The sequence below is a fragment of the Antedon bifida genome, chromosome 3, assembly GCF_963402885.1.
Source record: "Antedon bifida chromosome 3, ecAntBifi1.1, whole genome shotgun sequence".
In the NCBI taxonomy this organism is placed as follows: Eukaryota; Metazoa; Echinodermata; class Crinoidea; order Comatulida; family Antedonidae; genus Antedon; species Antedon bifida.
The window spans coordinates 13,933,147-13,952,855 of NC_136228.1; the positions used below are offsets into that span (position 1 = coordinate 13,933,147).

General features: G+C 34.1%; 3 protein-coding genes across 5 annotated transcripts; 2 read left to right on the forward strand and 1 right to left on the reverse strand.

Moving 5' to 3' along the window:
* Window positions 1-169: 169 nt before the first annotated feature.
* On the forward strand, window positions 170-9,507 carry LOC144837869 (mitochondrial proton/calcium exchanger protein-like). The gene is made up of 14 exons (XM_078693168.1): window positions 170-469; window positions 733-805; window positions 970-1,447; window positions 1,868-2,011; window positions 2,640-2,774; window positions 3,589-3,792; window positions 4,767-4,886; window positions 5,109-5,240; window positions 5,436-5,597; window positions 6,094-6,171; window positions 6,485-6,616; window positions 7,158-7,369; window positions 8,003-8,144; window positions 8,819-9,507. The coding sequence occupies exons 1-14, from the start codon at window positions 322-324 to the stop codon at window positions 8,936-8,938; spliced, it is 2,280 nt and encodes a 759-aa protein (XP_078549294.1). The 5' UTR covers window positions 170-321; the 3' UTR covers window positions 8,939-9,507.
* Window positions 9,508-9,877: 370 nt separating this feature from the next.
* Window positions 9,878-16,546, forward strand: LOC144837909 (vesicular integral-membrane protein VIP36-like). 2 transcript variants are annotated; one of them, XM_078693234.1, is made up of 8 exons: window positions 9,878-10,082; window positions 12,629-12,744; window positions 12,837-12,951; window positions 13,522-13,604; window positions 14,282-14,443; window positions 15,289-15,403; window positions 15,798-15,911; window positions 16,285-16,546. In XM_078693234.1, the coding sequence occupies exons 1-8, from the start codon at window positions 9,965-9,967 to the stop codon at window positions 16,446-16,448; spliced, it is 987 nt and encodes a 328-aa protein (XP_078549360.1). In that variant the 5' UTR covers window positions 9,878-9,964; the 3' UTR covers window positions 16,449-16,546. The 2 variants fall into 2 exon arrangements, with proteins under 2 accessions (XP_078549360.1, XP_078549359.1); XM_078693233.1 differs by lacking the exon at window positions 14,282-14,443 and adding an exon at window positions 14,511-14,672 and having other exon boundaries at window positions 9,881-10,082.
* Window positions 16,547-17,562: 1,016 nt separating this feature from the next.
* On the reverse strand, window positions 17,563-19,381 carry LOC144837936 (BLOC-1-related complex subunit 7-like). Of its 2 annotated transcripts, none has more exons than XM_078693268.1 (5): window positions 19,195-19,381; window positions 18,774-18,836; window positions 18,602-18,645; window positions 18,265-18,285; window positions 17,563-17,826 (listed from the first exon to the last, which is right to left on the reverse strand). In XM_078693268.1, the coding sequence occupies exons 1-5, from the start codon at window positions 19,285-19,287 to the stop codon at window positions 17,775-17,777; spliced, it is 273 nt and encodes a 90-aa protein (XP_078549394.1). In that variant the 5' UTR covers window positions 19,288-19,381; the 3' UTR covers window positions 17,563-17,774. The 2 variants fall into 2 exon arrangements, with proteins under 2 accessions (XP_078549394.1, XP_078549395.1); XM_078693269.1 differs by having other exon boundaries at window positions 17,816-17,826; window positions 18,265-18,343.
* Window positions 19,382-19,709: the final 328 nt, after the last annotated feature.

Below are 19,709 nucleotides of genomic sequence, written 5' to 3' on the forward strand. Positions count from 1 at the left end.
TCATTTGTTTGTCATATAATAGACTTTGTCTCAATATGTTTTATGAATTTAAAAGCACTACTAAACATGTGGTCACAAATCGACACGGTTGAGTAAACTTGTGTCCGAGAGTTGACGTACGTCTGGATGATATGATATGTAGAAGGCCGCACAGCGGACTTGGTTTTTGACGAGTTTACAGAAGGTGGTACGTACACCGGCTTCCGGAAAGGTACATGAACTCTCTGTATAGCCAGGCCTAGATACAACCTTGATACGATTCAGTCTTTTACAACTAAATAAACTAATAAATTATTTTTAAATAAGCTAGAATTGTTAAAGATGATACATATATACTCGAGTGGCCAAGTGTGTACTTATTTAAATAGTATTAAAAGCGTTACTATCAGGGCCCGTAATGTGCGAGTTAGGCCAAACAGGTTCCCGTCGAAGCAAAGTTTTGTCAGTGGTCAAAGTCCTCTTCCAGTGGGTAAGTACGGCTGCGTTGGCAAGGTGTTCTAGGCCTACTATGCCTAGCACTGGACTGCCAATTAAATGTGATTGGTAGTTTGGGAGATTTGAATAACTAATAATAAAATGATGATATTATTTAAATCATTTAATAATACAGTTTAAAATAACATTTCATTGAGTTCAGACTGGTATTTGAAGCAAGTTTAATATATGATTGGTGGAGACATGCACAACCACAAATTCATTTAAAAATAAAATTCTTTGTTTTTCTTTTTATAGGAATTTCTCCATCCTTACATAAATACATACAAGCAAATCAATATGGTGCATTAAGTTGTCAAAGATTGAATATGTGAGTATACTGTACTGTATGTGCCATGCATGCCTCAATGCTTTTTTAAAAAGGTTTTCTTATTGTTACATCGAATATTGAAATACGTCTGTATATCCTATCCTACAGAGTTGTCACAAAATATACATTTTTTGGATTGAATTTGTTTTTCTTTCTTCTTTCAGATGCAAGCATACAACTATTGAAGATTCAAATTCTAAGTTTGTAATTAAGGAATGTAAACAGTGCAATAATAATCGAAGAATATCACCAACAAATCATGTTACCTCACAGTCTGTTGTAGATTTAACCTCGTTTTTACCTGTCAGACAGTTTCATATATCCAGCATCAATTTTAAAGACTTAATTGAACCTGAATCTAAAGTAGAACAAACTGTTAAAGCTTTGAAAGAAAAGAAAAAAGAGAAACTAAAATCTGACGAGGGTGTTGTGGAGACGTTACAACAACTTCCGAGCCAGCAAGAACCACCGATAGTTTTAGAAATCAAACCGACGCAGAAGTCGCTCTGGATTCGTTTTAAGGATGAAGTGGTGCATTATTATCATGGCTTCCGTTTGTTGGGAATTGACGTGGCAATCGCATTCAGAATGCTACGACAAATTCTCAATGGTAATTCACTTTCAAGAAGAGAATACAAACAGGTTAGTACAAAGGTATTATGTATGACCCACTTTTCGACCTCCGGGAAAGTTGGGTCATGGATGCGTAGTCATTTTAAAATAATTATTGAAGCAGGAGTGCGTCAAAAAACCTAGATGGTACGTCACATCAATGAACAATAGTGTGCAGTGGTGTGCCATGGTATACATAAGGTATAAACACATCGGACAAATGACGCACCTCTCTTGAGGGGCCTTATAGTGGGTCATACAATTGACAAGTGCATTATATATTTGGTTGCATTTTTTCAACTTATTAGCACAATTGATTTTTTTTTTTTATCTGTATTAAGAATCAATACATTAATTCATTAAGTATTCTGTAAATATATATTTAAAATAATTATTCTATATGATTCCTATTCTTTCTATTCAGTTTTTAACACATATTTTTTTTTGTAGTTCACCAGGACAGTATCTGATATGTTCCGTCTTGTTCCTTTCTTGGTGTTTGTTATTATTCCATTTATGGAATTCTTGTTACCAGTTGCTATCAAACTCTTCCCAAATATGCTTCCCAGTACGTTCCAGGACAAATCAAAGAAGGTTAGAAATTCATTTCTTTATTTTTTAGTTTTCATTCTTATGATTTCTTTCGTTATAATCTTTAAATAGGGAGAAAATATACTTCTACAGTACATAACACACAATTAACAAATAACATTCCCTCATTTTATGAATATTGGAGGAATTCCATCCATAGTTTTAAGAACAGAATCCATGACAATCCATCCTGCACCAGCATTGGTGCAAATTAATATTTTAGGTTGTTTTTGTGATGCTATTGTTTTCCTGTTGAAATTGTTGTAATGTTATTGTTTTGTAACTTTTGTATGGATGTACTATCCGAAATAAAGGAAATGAATGAATTAACGATTTCAGAAAGTATTGTATAGAGGGTATTGGTAGCTAGTTTATTACTTTTATTGATCCAATACTGTAGTACTGAATTACCTAAGGCATTTATTTGATATTCCCTATTAAGGGAGCACCTTTGGGACCTAACAAAGTGTCCCCTGAATATAATGAGGATTGACCACAGTGTTAAAACATATATTGCCCTCATTTGCTTCAATGGAAAGTGTCCCCTTAATAAAGGTTTCCCGAAGAAGGGGTTCTATTCCATACCTTAATAGCAATGTAGGTGACTCATCATTATATTTTACTTGAATAGGAAGAGAAACTCAAGAAAGAATTGAAAGTAAAGTTAGAGATGGCAAAGTTTCTACAAGACACGATTGAAGAGACTCCATGTGACCATAAGAAGGCTGCATCTGAGACTCTCAACTTTGGATCATTCATAGAAAGGGTAGGCCTATTCATTTTGTTATTATTAGGTTTGTTATCTGTATATAAATCAATGTGAAAATACAAAAAAAAGGTCATCCTATTTTGTGTAAGATTCAAAATTTTAAATTCATTCATTTAGCCCTGTCTTACACTATCAAACTTTATGTGACAAAAAAAGATGATGTGCCCATATATGGACATGATGATGTCATATCACTACCATATTTGGACATATCACTACCATATTTGGGCACATCACACTTTTCTGTCAAACTAGTTTGATAGTGTAGACAGAACTTAAGAAAGGGTTAGTGTTGCCTGAAAGCTCTGCAATTTCTTTCTGGTCGTTTTGATTTAGTTTTTTGCTTCTTTGTTTGTATCTCCATTGATATCCAGCCACTGATACCCAAGGCATTGCCATATTTTCACTAATTTGCCTTTTGAATTATTCCAGAAGTTACTAAAAGAAAACATTATATATTATTATAACCTATCCATACTGAAACATATGAGAATACAGAAGTACAAAAGTGTTTAATCAAGGCAATCTAACAACAGGATACTGAGCTTGCCTTGCCAAGATATGAACTTGTAACAGTCCTTTGATCTTATGACTGGCTGCGACAAATACCAACAGTACTGTACTATCTACATATTCTCCGCGGCATGCGTTTTCTGTTAAGCGGCATGGAACTGATTGCGTCGCAGCCACAGATAAACCCTTTGATCTCCGGAGTTCAGCATCTTGTTGTTAGATTACCTTGGTTTAAAATAAATCCCTAAAACACATTAAATGAAATGTTTGTATAATTTTTCATTACTTGTCATGTCAGATTCGCTCCAGTGGACAACAGGCCACCAATCAAGAGATTCTGAAATACTCCAAACTATTTGAAGATGAACTGACTTTAGATAATCTACCTCGAGAGCAGCTAATTGCTCTTTGTAAGCTGCTGATGCTTCAGCCATATGGTACCAACAACTTTCTACGATTTCAACTAAGATTAAAACTCAGAACATTAATGGCTGATGACAGGGTACTGTATAATACAATGTTTTATATAGTTGTTCTAAGAGACTATTTTAGTATAAAAAAATGTCATTACTTTAAACTTCAATTTATTTTAAAAATTGCATGGGATTAAGTAATAAAGTAAATATTTAAAATGAAGAAAAATGGAAGGAAAAAACCAAAAGGGCAATGAGGCCAGCATAAGGCAGACGAGGTGCTCGCCTCGTCTGAAATTTTCAATTTCACTACCCACTCCAATTCTCCATCACAGATCGTCATATTTTATATTAATAATTATATTAAGCGTCTGTTTTTAACCTCTCGCTATGGCCTTGGTGTGGCTACCCTTATACATATAAAAAGAACAATAACAATAAAGACATGACAATGACAAACATAAACAAATAAGACAAATTACTTACACAAAGCCAACAATAGGCTAACATTTTTTTTTAAATAAAGTAAAGCACTATACAGAATTGTGCATATAAATGATAACTTAAGTTAAATATAAAATGAAATAAGATATTTTTTATATCGATGTTTAAAGATATTAACACTTTAATTTTACATTTAATTTGCTCATCAACAAGTGCATTCCAAAGTAATAGCCCTTGTGTCTGTGTCTATAGTAACCATCATGTCTATAGACATGTCGGTAGATACTGTAGAATGCCATGTCTGCCATGATAAGCACAAACAATAGGATGCAGTTTTTGTCTATTGTTTAGACATTGTTTGTTACAACAAGGCAACAGGGTAATGAGATTATCATATTTAGCCTACAGCTCTGTCCACACTATCAAACTTTATGTGACAAAAAAAAATGTGATGCCCATATACTGTATGGACATGATGATATCATGTAACTACCATATTTGGGCACATCGCACTTTTTTTGTCAAACTAGTTTGATAGTGTAGACAGAGCTTAAGAACAACAGAACAAAATGACTATTATTATATTTTGGTATCATAACAAAAATCTGTTTTTGTTTAGATGATCCAAAAAGAGGGTATTGATTGTTTAACTGTTTCGGAGATGCAAATTGCTTGTCAAGCAAGAGGTATGAGGGCGCTTGGACTGCCTGTTGAACGATTGAAGTCACAATTGCAACAGGTAAAAGCAATAGTTTATTTGAATCTAGAAAAAAGGTGCAATTTTAGGGACACTAGTTTTTTAAATTTAGTTTTTATGAAAATACCACTTAACATCCTATCTGAAGGACAAGGCAAATGGATGGATAGAGGTCTGATGGAAATGGCAGGTCTGAATCATGTGGTGCAAAACACAAAATGTAGCGAGTACTGTATGTTGATTTCATATGTTTTTACTTTACAGTGGTTAGAGCTACACCTTGATGAGCAGATCCCAACATCATTACTTCTACTATCCAGAGCTCTCTACTTACCTGATGAACTTCCAACAGCTCAGCAGTTGCAGAAGACTATTGCTGTGCTTTCAGAATCTGCTGTAAGTTAAATAGTCATGTGTTTTCTTGTCTTTTTTTATCATACAAATGCATCTATTTACACTACTTCAAACATACAAAAATCCCACTTGCGTGTAAATGTTTGATTATATTCTGAGTAAATCTTCAACACTGTTAGAATTCACATGACCTGGATTTAGTTGACAAATGTATTGTTTTAATGTTTTATACTATAGACTGAGGAAGCAAAGGTGAAACTAGCAGAAGTAGAAGGAGAAAAGGTGGACAACACAACAAGGTTGAACATTATTAAGAAGGAGGAGGCAGAAATTATGAAAGAAAAAGAAGATAAGATCAAGGAAGAATTGGAGGAGAAAGAAGAACTAGAAAAGAAAATGGTTGGTTTGGTGTTATTGTTTTCATTTTGATCATCCTCATTATCCTTGTCAAATCATCATTGATTGATTGAGTGATTACCAATATCGTCTTGGTCATGCACATTTATATTGCCATCATTATTACCATCAACACTCTTTTCATTATCACCAACATCATTCTTCTTAAAACCTTCAACTAGTAGTGTAGTGGAGCTGTAGCTTGGTGGTTAACGTGTTTGCCTTCCAATCCCAAGGTCCAGTATTCAATCCTGACCTAGTGCCAGGGTTGTAGCCCATGACTCTTTCAATTCAACTCCCTAAGCCTCAAATGAGACTTAGTTTATAAGCATGATAAATTATCCATCCTGTAATTGGCAAGTTGCTTGATGTTTGTTGCAAATGAAATACTTTTAAATATAGTTAAAACAAAATTCATGGCCATAATTTCCAGCATCTTAAAGAATTTGTTTGTACAGTATGTCAATTGATGTATTATCATTTCTATATTGATAAATAGGCCAAGTTAGAGGCTGAAGAACTAGTTGACAAAGCCCCTGTGTTAGAGATGACTGGACAAGACGTTGAAGAAGAAATCGTAAGAACATTTTAATCTAAATCATAGTATTAAGCTCTGTCTACACTTTCAAACTAATTTGAAAAAAAAGTTTGATGTGCCTATGTATGGTAGTAATATGTCAAAATATGGTAGTGATGTGCCCAAATATGGTAGTGATATATCATCATCTCCATATATGGGCACATCAGAGTGTTTGTCACATGACAGTGTTTGACAGAGCTCTAGATACTAAGCACTTCTGTATAATATTAAATACTGCTTTTGTGCCCTCTATATACACATAAACCTTCATGTGAGATTTTCTTAAATGGATATCTGGTTTCATTTTTAGGAGGAAGTTACAAAAGAAGAATTTAAGGAATTAAATGAAGTAATAAATCAACTAGCTGATGAGAAGGAGAAACTGAGTCATGAGAAAGAAGATCTTGAAGAACTGAGAGAGGATATTGCAGAATATAAAGAGGTGAACTTTATTAAAAATTTGTACTTGATAGAGATAGGCGCCATACCTTAGGGCCAGATTCAAGATATGGTAAATGGGGAATTGTGTGGACAATACATACCACAACTTTCTTCTCCGAGGGTCCCTTCGTGTCAAGTGCTGCCACCAACGAAAGGGGATGAATGGACCAGTGCACCGGGGTAACCCCTACTTTTCTGAAAGATGTACTGGGTTCTTTAAAGTGCACACAAGCCAGATATGTACACTGGACATCTAGTCCTTATCCGAGAAGACTTGTTCTACCACCAGAAAAATGGTTGAGGAGTGTCTTGAACCTGTGCCGAATGTATAGCTATGGTTTGCGGTGCCCCTGCCTTAACCGCTTGGCGACTCGACAAGATAAATAAGCAGAGGGTATTTTAATGCCTGTTTTTTCTCTGGGCACAGTTCAGGGGCCTCCACAAGCTCAGAGGTGAGCGCTCATAGCCATTACGTCACTGCTTCTATTATACAGTACCATTGCACCGTATTAACACTTACTTTGTTTTTCATTATCTTTTAGGATGTTGAGGAACTGAAGACTGAAATGGAAGCTGAAGCTGTTGAGTCTAAAGCGAGCATCCGTCTTGGAAAGCGAATTGATCGTATCGTAAACCGACTCGAAAAGATAGTAGATGAAGTGGAGAAGGGAAAAAATGAACTTAAAGAAGATATTAAGAAACAAGATGAACTTGGTGATGAAGATTCTGATACTGAGAAATTGATGAGAGATAGGTTGGTGATTGTTTTTGTGTAACTTAACTAGGCAGTCTCTTGCTTTCAGTTTTTGTTCTGTAAAATGTTGCTTCCTGGTTCTAACAAGCAATAAAGGTATGCAGAAAATCGCGTAGCTTGTCCCATGTAGAATCTGTATCTATCATGAGCGGAAACCACCCGTCCACTCTACGTTATGTGTAAATGGTTATAAGAAATTACATAGATTCTATATTTTTATTACCATTACCGCTCATCTGTGTAAATTGGCCTTTACACTAGATTAGACTAGCATGTCAAATCACATGAATATACAGACCTCCCAACTTGGAAAAATAAAATATCGGGAGGATTTTTTAAAGCATGTCCAAACTATAGATGGTGCTATAATATTTTGAAAATTACCTCAAATTAATTAGGGCGCTATTAAAAAATAGAAAGATATTGGCATCTATAATAGTAAACATGAGTATTCCATGGCTTACCAAAGACCGAAAATGTCGAGAATATTTTATTTCAACAGGAAATAACAAATATTTTTGTTATGTTTATCCAAAATATCGGGAGAAATTATATTTTACCAGGAGAGTGGGAGATGACACAAAATATCGGGAAATCTGAATATATTTTACAGAATTTAACTTTTTGTTGTAGGAAACAACTGCTGCGTATTGAGGAATTTGAAGAGGCTATGCGCAAGTTTAGTAATCTCTCAGATGAGGCAAAATTCCGTCAGCTTGCTGAACTATTAGACAAGGATTCTGATGGTATTCTAGACATCCAAGATGTTCAAAAAGTAAGTTGATTCTAGACTGTGTCGCTATGTTTAATATACTTACAGTACCAAGAGTTCTCAAATTGCTATAATTAATCTCCGTTGTTTTGCTGAAATATGTCTGCAGCATATGAAAAATATACTAAATCACATTTTCAGCATTGATTTCCAATATGGTTCAGTAGAGAACATTAACAATATAATAATTCAAATTCATGTTACAGTAGTTCACACATATTTACAATAAGGTATCTAAAATGCATACAGTAAATATAAATAAGGTGAAAGATAAATACTGAATGTTAATCAATAATATTTTGGATTGAGTTTTTAAAAGTTGAAACTTGTGTATTTTTCCATGATGGTTCAATAAGTGTATTATTTCTCTGACTACAGTACGTGTACAATATGAGTGCAAGCAATCATTTAAAATAAAAAGTTATTCTGGATATGCGCCGATTTTTTTCTACTTGACAACGTTGTAGTTATTTTATATATAGGGTCTCTATAATTGACCACCACTTTTTCCCAAAGGACAGGACATTTCAGTGCCGTGGTTTATTAGATGATCACAAGAACCAACCATACTGGTGGCCACGACTCTGCATCTTTAATGTCCGTCGTTATATGACAATAATTGTTTTGTTTTACCATATTCTAAATTGTCTAACCATGTAACATTTTGATCGTTTCAGGTGATTGACTTTATTACACAACAGGACGTAGATCTATCACCAAAACAAATTGATGACATCATTAATATGCTGTCAAAAGAAGAACAAGTGGAAGAGTCAGAAAAGACCAGTAACCCTTGACCTACGACATCATAAAATTAACTTCCTGCCAGATGCTAATATCATTTAAATTATTTTAAAGTGTATAGTTAGACCATCAAGATGATAATATATAGGATATAAATTTGAATTATCGTAATAAAATGTCAAGTATCCTCGATCAGACCACATTGATTACTGTATATTGGGATGCATGAACGATTATTTTGTATTGGGGAAAAATAATGTTATTAAAAAGCTACTTATAATATCATAAATATTTAGTCTTTTATTTTCTATTTTCTGTTTTGTCCTACTTTTGTCCATTTAATGCTGAAAATGAGGCGATGTAATCTGAACCAAAGAAGAATACTTGCATTAATTTTGTTTGATATATTTAATTCTGTAAATATTTTAGTAGACCAGTTACTGAATATGTAATTTAGTACCTTCGAATGTTGAATTTCAATTTTGATTCATTAAGTGTGTATCATCATGGGGAATGCTAAAAGGGAGGATATCATGTGAAATAGTTTGTAAAATAACTTGTAATAATGGAATACATTGTATTGGTGGTGTAGCAAATTATATATGAAATGTTTTGTATTATATCTAATAATCTTTGGTTTTGTTATGACTTGTGACCAATGATTTTATATAGCCGAAGACTGATGACAGGGCACAGACTTTTTGAAGCGCCCTCAACTTTTAGATTGCTTGTAAAACGCAATAAAAGGTTGAAAGCAGAATAACTAAATGCTATTCATGTTAAAACATGCTTATATTTAAATTATTGCATTACAAAATAAATCAACCAAATTATTAATACTAAGGACACTGTATGCACAATATGGTTCTCAGAGCGCGCTTACTAGTTTTGACTAGCGTTGAATTCTATTTGACCGTAGCTGGACATCATTATTGGTATTCCGTCTAACGAGTTACGATATACGACCGCCGTCTGATTAGTATTTCTAAAATGGTATACGTTGCCACATTAGAAATCGAGATTTCTCTCCATTTGCGCCCATGCTGGAAGCTTGGACTTCTTCCCAAATTGTGTAAGAAATGGCGTTAATTCATGCTATTGTAACTACTTTGTTTTTAAGCTGTTTTGTAAATGCAAACAGGAAAACGGCAAGTGATTATTTGAGAAAAGAACACAGTTTGATGCGCCCCTATACAGGTAAGAAAGTAGGGCATTTTGGCTAGGCCGAGACCGTTTACGCTCGTTAAAAAAGTTAAGGCGAGATGCTGCTGTATTGGCCAGGGACAATTCGGCCCTGAGACGATTCGGCCCATTTATATTTATCGGCTTTGATATGCATTTTATTTTATAAGCATAGATAAGCCTTTTTTCCAAACTTGGAAGAGAGAGATTTATATGGAGTACTTAGCACTACACTAGTGACTAAGAATATTACGATGCAAACAACCAACCAAGTTGTCGAAATAATAACTGCATATAAAATTATAAAATTTCACAAAAATAATGTTGCCAAGCATATTATTATAGTCGATCCCACGGTTAACCCCTAGTCTAGGGGGTCCTCCTAAATACCTAAAGACCTACCAAGACCTGTCAATTTAAAGTGTTAATTTAACGAAATATGATATATATAGACTTCTAATTAGCATTTCCAACAATAAAACCTTGATTTTAGCGCGATATAGACACCAAAAATGTTAAATAATCGACAAGGTTCGCGAAACGAACTGAGTTGATGCATATGTTATGCGCGATTTGAACGATTTGCGCAATTTAAAATTGCGCAAAGAATTCCTTGCGCAATTTGAATTGAAACATCTGTTTCAAATTGCGCAAGCAACGTATTAAATTGCGCAAGTACTCTGCAAATTGCGCAAGGTTTTTCGACAGATTGTGAAATCATGCACACCCATATTTTTATAGTAATTTCTAAGAATGATTAAAAATTAAAGATAATATCGCATTTCCTTATTTTAATAGTGAAAATGTTGTTATTGTTAGCATACCAACGAAGACCCGACAAAGGAAAACGAAGCGGTGGTGTTCCCCGGCGGGCGGCTATACCACTCTAGCCTACTACTGGCTATGTTTTGATAGCAAGTCTAAATGGTGGTGGCGGTAGACTATGTTGTGTATTACTGCCTTAATTTTTGTTATTTTTACATTCATTTTGATTTATTTCAAGTTACAATGAGTGATAATATTATTTAATTGTGTATGCCATTTATGTTGTGTATTATACATGTTATCTTCGCATTTATTATGTTTCATTTTGAGTTATTAGTTTCCAAATAAATTATTATTGTTAACCAATCGTCGACGTTAGCACGCATTCTGGTAGAATTCTGTTGCGCAATTTGACAATTTTACAAATTGTGCAGCGCAATTTGAATTTGCGCAAGGATTTTCTTGCGCAATTTGAAATTGCGCAAGTTTATTGCGCAATTTAATATTGCGCAAGAAAATCCTTGCGCAATTTCAAATTGCGCAAGAATTCTTTGCGCAATTTCAAATTGCGCAAGGAATTTTTTGCGCAATTTCAAATTGCGCAAATCGTTCAAATCGCGCATAACACATACATTGCGTCACAAATGTCCATATTGCGTCAACTAGATACGGACATTTGTGACGCAATGTGTGCATCAACTCAGTTCGTTTCGCGAACGCGAAGCTAGTCGATTATTTAACATTTTTGGTGTCTATATCGCGCTAAAATTGGGGTTTTATTGTTGGAAATGCTATTAGAAGTCTATATATATCATATTTCGTTAAATTAACACTTTAAATTGACAGGTCTTGGTATTTAGGAGGACCCCTAGTCTAGAGCAGTGTTGCCTCATCACTACACCATCCAGCTCGTCGGTCGAATCATGTTTTATTTTGTATATGAATGAATAAAACATATGTTAATAGTTATACGTAAGCATTTTAACCGACCAATCAGAACTGGGTTGACATCGTTCCTGTACTCGTAAGTGTGTAGGACATTTTGGCCCAAATCGTCCTAGGCCGAATTGTCCCAGATAAACCTAGCCCTCTTCCTACAGTAGCTAATGGATAATAATGGACATAATTTAAAGACACCTTCCCTACGTTTTTTAGATCTAATTTAAGATCACAAACTATATTTAATGTAAAAATAATACTATATGGTCCTATTGCGATAAATATTTTCGTCTTTAAATGGTTAAAAATGTGAAAAATAAGTCGATTCTAATAATTATAGCGGCCCGCTTTAAATACCAAAATGCATTGCGCGCGGATTGATATTTTTGTTTTTCTTCTGTAATTCACCCACTTTTCGATCGATCGTGAGGCCAAAACAAATGGAAGACTCCTAATTTTTCAGCAAAAATACCGGGTTTTCCCCAATTTCTATCAATGTGAGTCTGGCAAAAATAGAAACACAATTAATGCAGCAACTATACAACGTCAGGCTAGGTATTTAGCTAGCGTACGATTTTCGTACGTTACCGATGTTTACCAGCTAGGCCTACAAAACTAAGCCTAGCTAGGCTAGGCCTAAAGACCGTCCACGAGAGGTCGATCGCCGCGAGCAACTTAGGTAGTGCATTGTTTCTCACTTTTTATCATAATTTACCATAAAACGTACATTTAAGACAAGGAATGACCTGGTTTAATGTTTTTAAAGTGATATATATGTATTATTTTTACAAAACGTCACAAATTGTAGGGAAGGTGTCTTTAATGCAAATATATTTAATTTGATCTATCTATTGCAGGTGCTGGAGCTAGCATGCCAATGTGGGACTTCATTGGAAGTACAATAGTAACAAATAACTATATCAGACTTACTCCGGATAGACAGAGTAAGCGAGGAGCAATCTGGAATAAAGTTGTAAGTATTTTTTTTCAAAACGTTGTAGAGTCCAAAAGTGTTAAATAAAACAATTCTCAAGATTTTATAAAGTAATGTATCTTCTGTTTCAGCCAAATGAATCGCCAAATTGGGAAATACATTTACATTTTAAAGTACATGGTCAAGGCAAGACACTATATGGAGATGGATTCGCTATCTGGTACACAAAGGATAGAATGCAGCTAGGTAAAGAATAAATCCTTGCAGTGGTGCCATACAGTAATAATCTGATAACTAGATGAACATATTTTTCACATACTCTGCAAAAGTGCATGGAAACTAAAATAAATATTAATACTAATTAGACCTGGCAATAACATCCTGGATTTATAAAGCACCTAATGTTGTGAAACCTCAAAGTGTTGTACATATTATTACCTGGTAATTTTTGGATCAAACACGTACAGGGAAACATACTCCCATAATGTATCTAGTAATCGGCGCAAAGTTGTGTCTTGACCATACCAGGTACCCATTTGTGCACCTGGGTGGAGAAGGGCAAACATACTGTAAGTAAAGTGTATTGCCTAAGGATACAAGCAATGCGACGACGACGATTTGAACCCACCATCATTAGTCCAATGTCCAACACACTGGGCAACACGCCCTCACATAGTATCGGCTTCTGAACAGGGAGATTAACAGTTCCCTGTTAAATAGTATGAAATGATCACAGTACCTTTAGGTATAGGTAGGTAGTTATGGAGAATATTATTTTGCAAAAAATGAGTATTTATAAATTGAACATTTTTTCAGGTCCAGTTTTTGGAAATAAAGATTACCACACAGGACTTGGATTATACTTTGACACATACAGTAATCACAATGGTCCTCACAATGTAAGTTAATGAGTTTAATGACCCCATGTGACATGATATAACCTCATAACCCCAGGTTATTTTTTATCAGAAGCTGTCTGTCTGTCCTCCTTGGTCAGTTGATAACGGGTAAGAGAGGCACAAATAGATGCTAAAATTGTATGTTACCCGTTTCTTTGTCCTGCGTAGTATCTAATGGTAACACTGATGTAACAGTTGTAGTAAGGCTCCAATTTCTGTCATGAAAGAATGTTCTCTTGGTTATATACTTACAAAAAAATATGCGTATCAATGGTCACACAAGTGAGATATTTTTTAAATACTGTATTTTACTTAAAGGTGTATTGTCAAACGAAGAATAATAAATGGAGTTGAGTTGAAAAATGACCAAAAAATGATTTCACTTAAAAAACGAAAAAATAAACTTACAGTAAATTTAACCAAACAAAATTTGACTATTTTTAAATTTTAATTACACTACTGTTTTTTTTTTCAGGTAAATTTTCTTTAGATTCAATTTTTGGTCAAAGTAGAATAACTACTATATGCAAAATTAAAATGGCATGTTCAACAAAAAAATATTTTTTTCAGGCAGACAATATTTAAGGATGTTTTCCCTTATCTGTGTGAATGGTGATAACTTAAGATTCTTAAAACTATACCTACACATGTTAACTGTCTCTCCTTTATTTCTTTAGCATGAGCATCCTTATATTTCAGTACAAATTAATAATGGTAAAAAAAGTTATGACCACGACAGAGATGGCACCCATACGGAAGTCGGTGGCTGTCATTTTCCATTTAGAAACAAACAAGACGATACATTTGCTATCATTCGATATTATAAAGAGCATTTAATTGTAAGTTAATTGTGCCTTTTCATTTCTTTATTTGTCTGTCTTTATGTGTCCTTCTTCTGTTCTATAGCATCCGCATCCTTACATATCTGCTCAGATAAATAATGGTTCAACGCACTATGATCATGACAGTGACGGTACTCATACAGAGGTGGCGGGTTGTTCTTGTTCATTTCGTAATAAAAATCACAATACACAAATTGCTGTTAGGTATGCGAAGCAACGTTTGACTGTGAGTACTGGTGCTTCTCTTGCTTTTCATATTTAATTAGTCTGCATTTTTCTTTATAATCATTTATCTATGTTTTCTTCCAATTAAAGACCAACTATGATATACCAATTACAAACCATTGAGGCACTCAGTAAAATGTCTTTAAAACTGGTCTTCAATTGAAAAGAAGCTTTTAGTATTAAATGCATGATTTCTTTGCATGTTTGCTTAGCTTTATTTACTAGTAATTTAAGCATATTTTGCATGTTCATATTTTTTAGTTTCCATTTATTGTTTTAAATCCATCATAGCATTAATGAAAATAAGTAATGTTTAGTTTTTAGTATGCCCTATCAAACACACCAGCTACAATTTTACAAGGGAACCCATACACTCATCCAAAGTTGGGAAAACTTTGAAAGTGGTCCAATTAAAAGCTCTGTCTACACTATCAAAATAGTTTGAAAAAAAAAGGATGTGATGTGACCAAATATGGTAGTGATATACCCAAATATGGTAGTGATATGACATTATGTCTATATATGGGCACATCACATGTTTTGGTCACATAAAGTTTGATAGTGTCTAGACAGAGCTTTAGATAAGGTTTTAAGGTGACAGTAATGTTTATGTTTAGATAATGACAGACATCGATGGTAAAGGTGAATGGAAGCCGTGTCTTGATGTACCAGGTATTCATTTACCAACTGGCTACTACTTTGGGGCTTCAGCTGCCACTGGCCAACTAGCAGGTATTGCGTTTTCATAATAGTAATACAGTCAACACTCCTAATACCAGACACCTTTGGGCTGACCTAATACCAGACACCTGTGGGCTAACCTAATATGTCTGGTTTCCTGAAAGTCTGGTATTCGGAATGTGTTGTTAATGACGGTAAAAAAGAATTTGGGACCTCGAGCAAAGTTTATTTTTGGGAGAGTTTCTGGTTTTCAGAGAGTCCAGCATTGGGAGAGTTGACTGTACAGTGAAAAATAAATAAAAACAAATAAATAAATTTATATGTTTTAGTAACTCAAAAAAGTTTTGTGAATTTTCGTTTTTGAGAAATAGAGTATCTTATCAATTCAAAACACAATTTAGCATTTTACTGTATTAATTCTACATGATCTTTTGTCGCCTTGCAGATAATCATGACATCATATCATACAAAGTGTTTGATCTTGAGATAGAGGGCGCTAAAGAAGACTATGATTACGCAAATGTAAATCCAAGTGCTGATTTCTTTGCACCACCTAGAGGTATGTTAAAAATTATTTACAATTTTCAAAAGTGATTAATATTGGAATATAATAATGTATACATAGTTGCTGGAATTAAACATTTTATTGATTAAACTATAAAAGGAAAGTATAAAAATGTTATTAAGAACCCAGGACATCTTTCTAAAGAGTAGGGGTTATCCCGGTGTACTGGTACGTTCAGCCCCTGTCGTCGTGGACAGACGAACGGGCATCATATGGTGTTCGCACTCGAAACAAAGAAACGCTTAGGAGAGTAGAAAGACGTGGTATGTGTCGTCCACACCTGTGCACAATTCACCCCAGTAGGCTGCAAGTCACAGGTCATTCCCCCCATTTACATTAAAATTAAAGCTTAATTTTATTTTCACAGATCATGTTGACGATCCTAAGGGCGCTTTCAAGAATGTAACGCTAACCTGGAAAAAAATGTTTCTAATGATATTTTGTATACTACTCGGCATTGCTGTATGCGTAATAGTTGGAGCTTTAGTATTTATGAAAAGACAGGAACACAATCGCAAACGATTCTATTAGACTTTCATTCCTTTCGTTTATAACATTTTCTAAACTTTTATTTTATTGGAGAGGCTTTAGAAGAATAAAGTGGACACATTTTTACTGATTATCCCGAATGTGGATTGAATTAATTTTTTAATTGGTCTTTTTCAAAGTACAGTATCATGCAATATAATAAATAATTCAATACTGTAATGTATTTATTTTTACAACTCATTTTTTATGTTTTTTTTTACGCTTCCCTCAAATAAACGGCCCCCTAAAAACACTCCTGAACAATAAACATTCAGGGCATTTATTCAAATAAATACGGTAAATATTATTATTATTTTATTTATATAGCGCTTTTCCAAATTAGTGTAAAATGATCAATGAGTTACTTCTTAGGAAATAGATATGTTTAATCCTGCCTCATTGTTTTACATTTTGTTCTATGTTTTTGTTGCTAAAGAAATGTTTCATTAAATGATATAACATTTATAATATCAAAATAATTAGATTATACTGTATTCCAAATTCTTTTACAATGTTGCTGATTTATTTTGTCTAAACCTCCTTTCTGATACCAGGGAAGGTTGCTTCACTAATATTTATACATCTCATGCAAATAATATTACTGTAGTATACCAGTAAATAAATGACTAAATTAAATGGAGATCATATATAATTTTTTTTCCTGTACTAAAAATTGGGCTTCGGCTAAAAGGAGTAAACATTGTACTAACCGCAAGTTTAAATAATTTAATTTATGATAGGCCTTACTAGTTTATTGGTGTTTTTTTAAATTGTAAACAAAGATTTATATTTAGCTCGCAAACTCTGTTCAATAAATACTTTTTGTTATAAATGAGTGTTTTATTATTGTCATTTATACACGTGGACATTCATAAACACAGACACAGAATATGTACTTTAATTTTGTACTTTAATATTTACAATAACTTCTATATGACAATAGCAATAATCTATAGTGTTGGAATTTGTTTATTTTTTTACTGCATATTTTCAATGATTTCTCATCCAAGATTGCTTTTAGGAATCACTACAGAAAAATTTTTCTAGGGCCAGTATTATTTTTTTTATTGACATAGTTGTATGTTGATTGACATTGCTATAAATTAAATTGCTCAAACCAATAGTAGATCGTTTATAAGTCTCTTATTCTTGTTCTTTCTAAAGTTCTTAACTATCAATATCAAACTAGTTTGACAAAAAAGTGTAATGATATGACATCATCACATCCATATATGGCCACATCTCACTTTTGTTTTCACATAAAGTTTGTAGTGTAGCTTAAAGTTCCCAGTGAGACCTCACAATTACACATGACGGTTACTTTTGGCATCATCTTTGCAATGTTTGAAGCTGATCTTGAAGAGTATCGAAGACTTCAAAGCTAAGAACATAAATTGTGGTTATATAGACTTATTACAAAATAATGTGTGTTAGTACAGTAATAAATTAATATTAGTTCATTCTTGCAGTACAGTAGAACCTTCATTTTACGTACGGGGCTGAAAGAGGTATGTAAAAAATGGGATTCGTAAAATCTAGGTTGACTTTTAATTGACCCCGAAATACGTAGACGTAGGCTGCCGTGTTTGCCTACTTTACTTACAAGATGCAGCGGTCATTAGCTAGGCCTAGCCTACTAGAAAAGTATATGCAGGCTGTGCGATGTGCGTGGCTTTGTGATGGTTTGTTGTTGTTGTTGTTAAATCGCACCCTCAATGTAAGAAAATTTATGTATTAAATTACTAAAAATTATGACGTCTTCGGTCATTATATGCGTATGTAAAATCCATGTAAAACAAAGATAACTCTGAATACTAACCTTCTTTCTATAGCTTCTTCTCTGAAAGCATAACCAGAAAGGATAAGTTTAAAATGGATAAATGATGGATGAGACTTGCCTACACAAACAGCAAACGAAATGGTACAAAGAAGCGTAGCAAGTGTATTAAGCTCTGTCTACACTATCAAACTAGTTTGACAAAACAAGTGTGATGTACAGTACCTAAATATGGTAGTGATATGCCTAAATATGGTAATGATGTGACATCATCGTGTCCATATATGGGCACATCACATTTTGTCACATAAAGTTTGATAGTGTAGACAGAGCATTATATTGGGTAGGTAAAAAGTAGTTTAGAATATTTAAAACTTACTGAAATTCCAAGTGAGAGACTTGTATCTGGATTTTTTCTAAATTCTAAATTTTAAATGTGGAAATCAAAAATATTAAAAAATCAGAATTCTTGTGAATAATCTAGGCTAGTTATTAATGTTTCAGAATATTTAATTTTACTCATCAATATTGAATGACAGTTGATTGCTCACCTTTTCAGAATTCAAGATTGTCTGCTCTTGTGCAGCAAAGATTCTAGCTGACTGAAGAATATGCTAAATTTAACAAAAAGAGAGAAGTGAATATAATAATATAAATATTCAGTCAGTAAGTAGCCTAATATTCAATATTATTCATTTAATTGCGCTTGTAATATTATTACACAACACAGTGGAGTGGTAGTACTAAACTTTCATATTATTAACTGTATTATATTAACGCGTGTCACGCCCTTCAGGGGCGTATATATCTACCGGGCGAATCGACCTGGTAAACCAGTATCAGAATGAAAAGTGAGCTTTTTACGTAGTGAGATATCCTTTCTTGGGCTAGGTAGCCTAGGACTAGGCCTAGATAAAACATTGCTAAAGAAAATAAAAAATAGTTATTGCAATTTATAAATAACATAATTACCTCACTACTCTTCGAAGATTTTGCTATATGCCTTGCGAGTGATCCCAAATCATTTATATTTTCTTGAATTTTGAGTGGTAATCTTGTATCCATTTTATTTCATATACGTTCGCTGTAAACTGAGATCCCGACGCGCACGCGCACCCTCATATCGGCGCCATCGTTTGGAGACGGCGTGCACCCGAACGATCATGGAACAAAAATCACTTGCAATACAAGAAGATGTGCTGGAGATTTCTGCTGGAAATGTAACATTTGCAGCTACAACTCCACTTGTACAGCATACGGTGGCTAAGCCCACCAAAAAGGCCAGGAAGGCGGGGTCTAGCTGTACTATTACTAGGCCTCCTAAAGAAGGTAATACGCATAGCAACAGCGATGCCGTTGCTATCGCCGGGCCATCATGCACTAACGTGCTGCAGCCTAATCAACAGGTCGGAGTAGGCCTGAACTATGAGGCTAGGGTTGAAAACCTTGAGCGGTTGGTTGAGCAGCAGGTTAAAGAGACGAAGGCT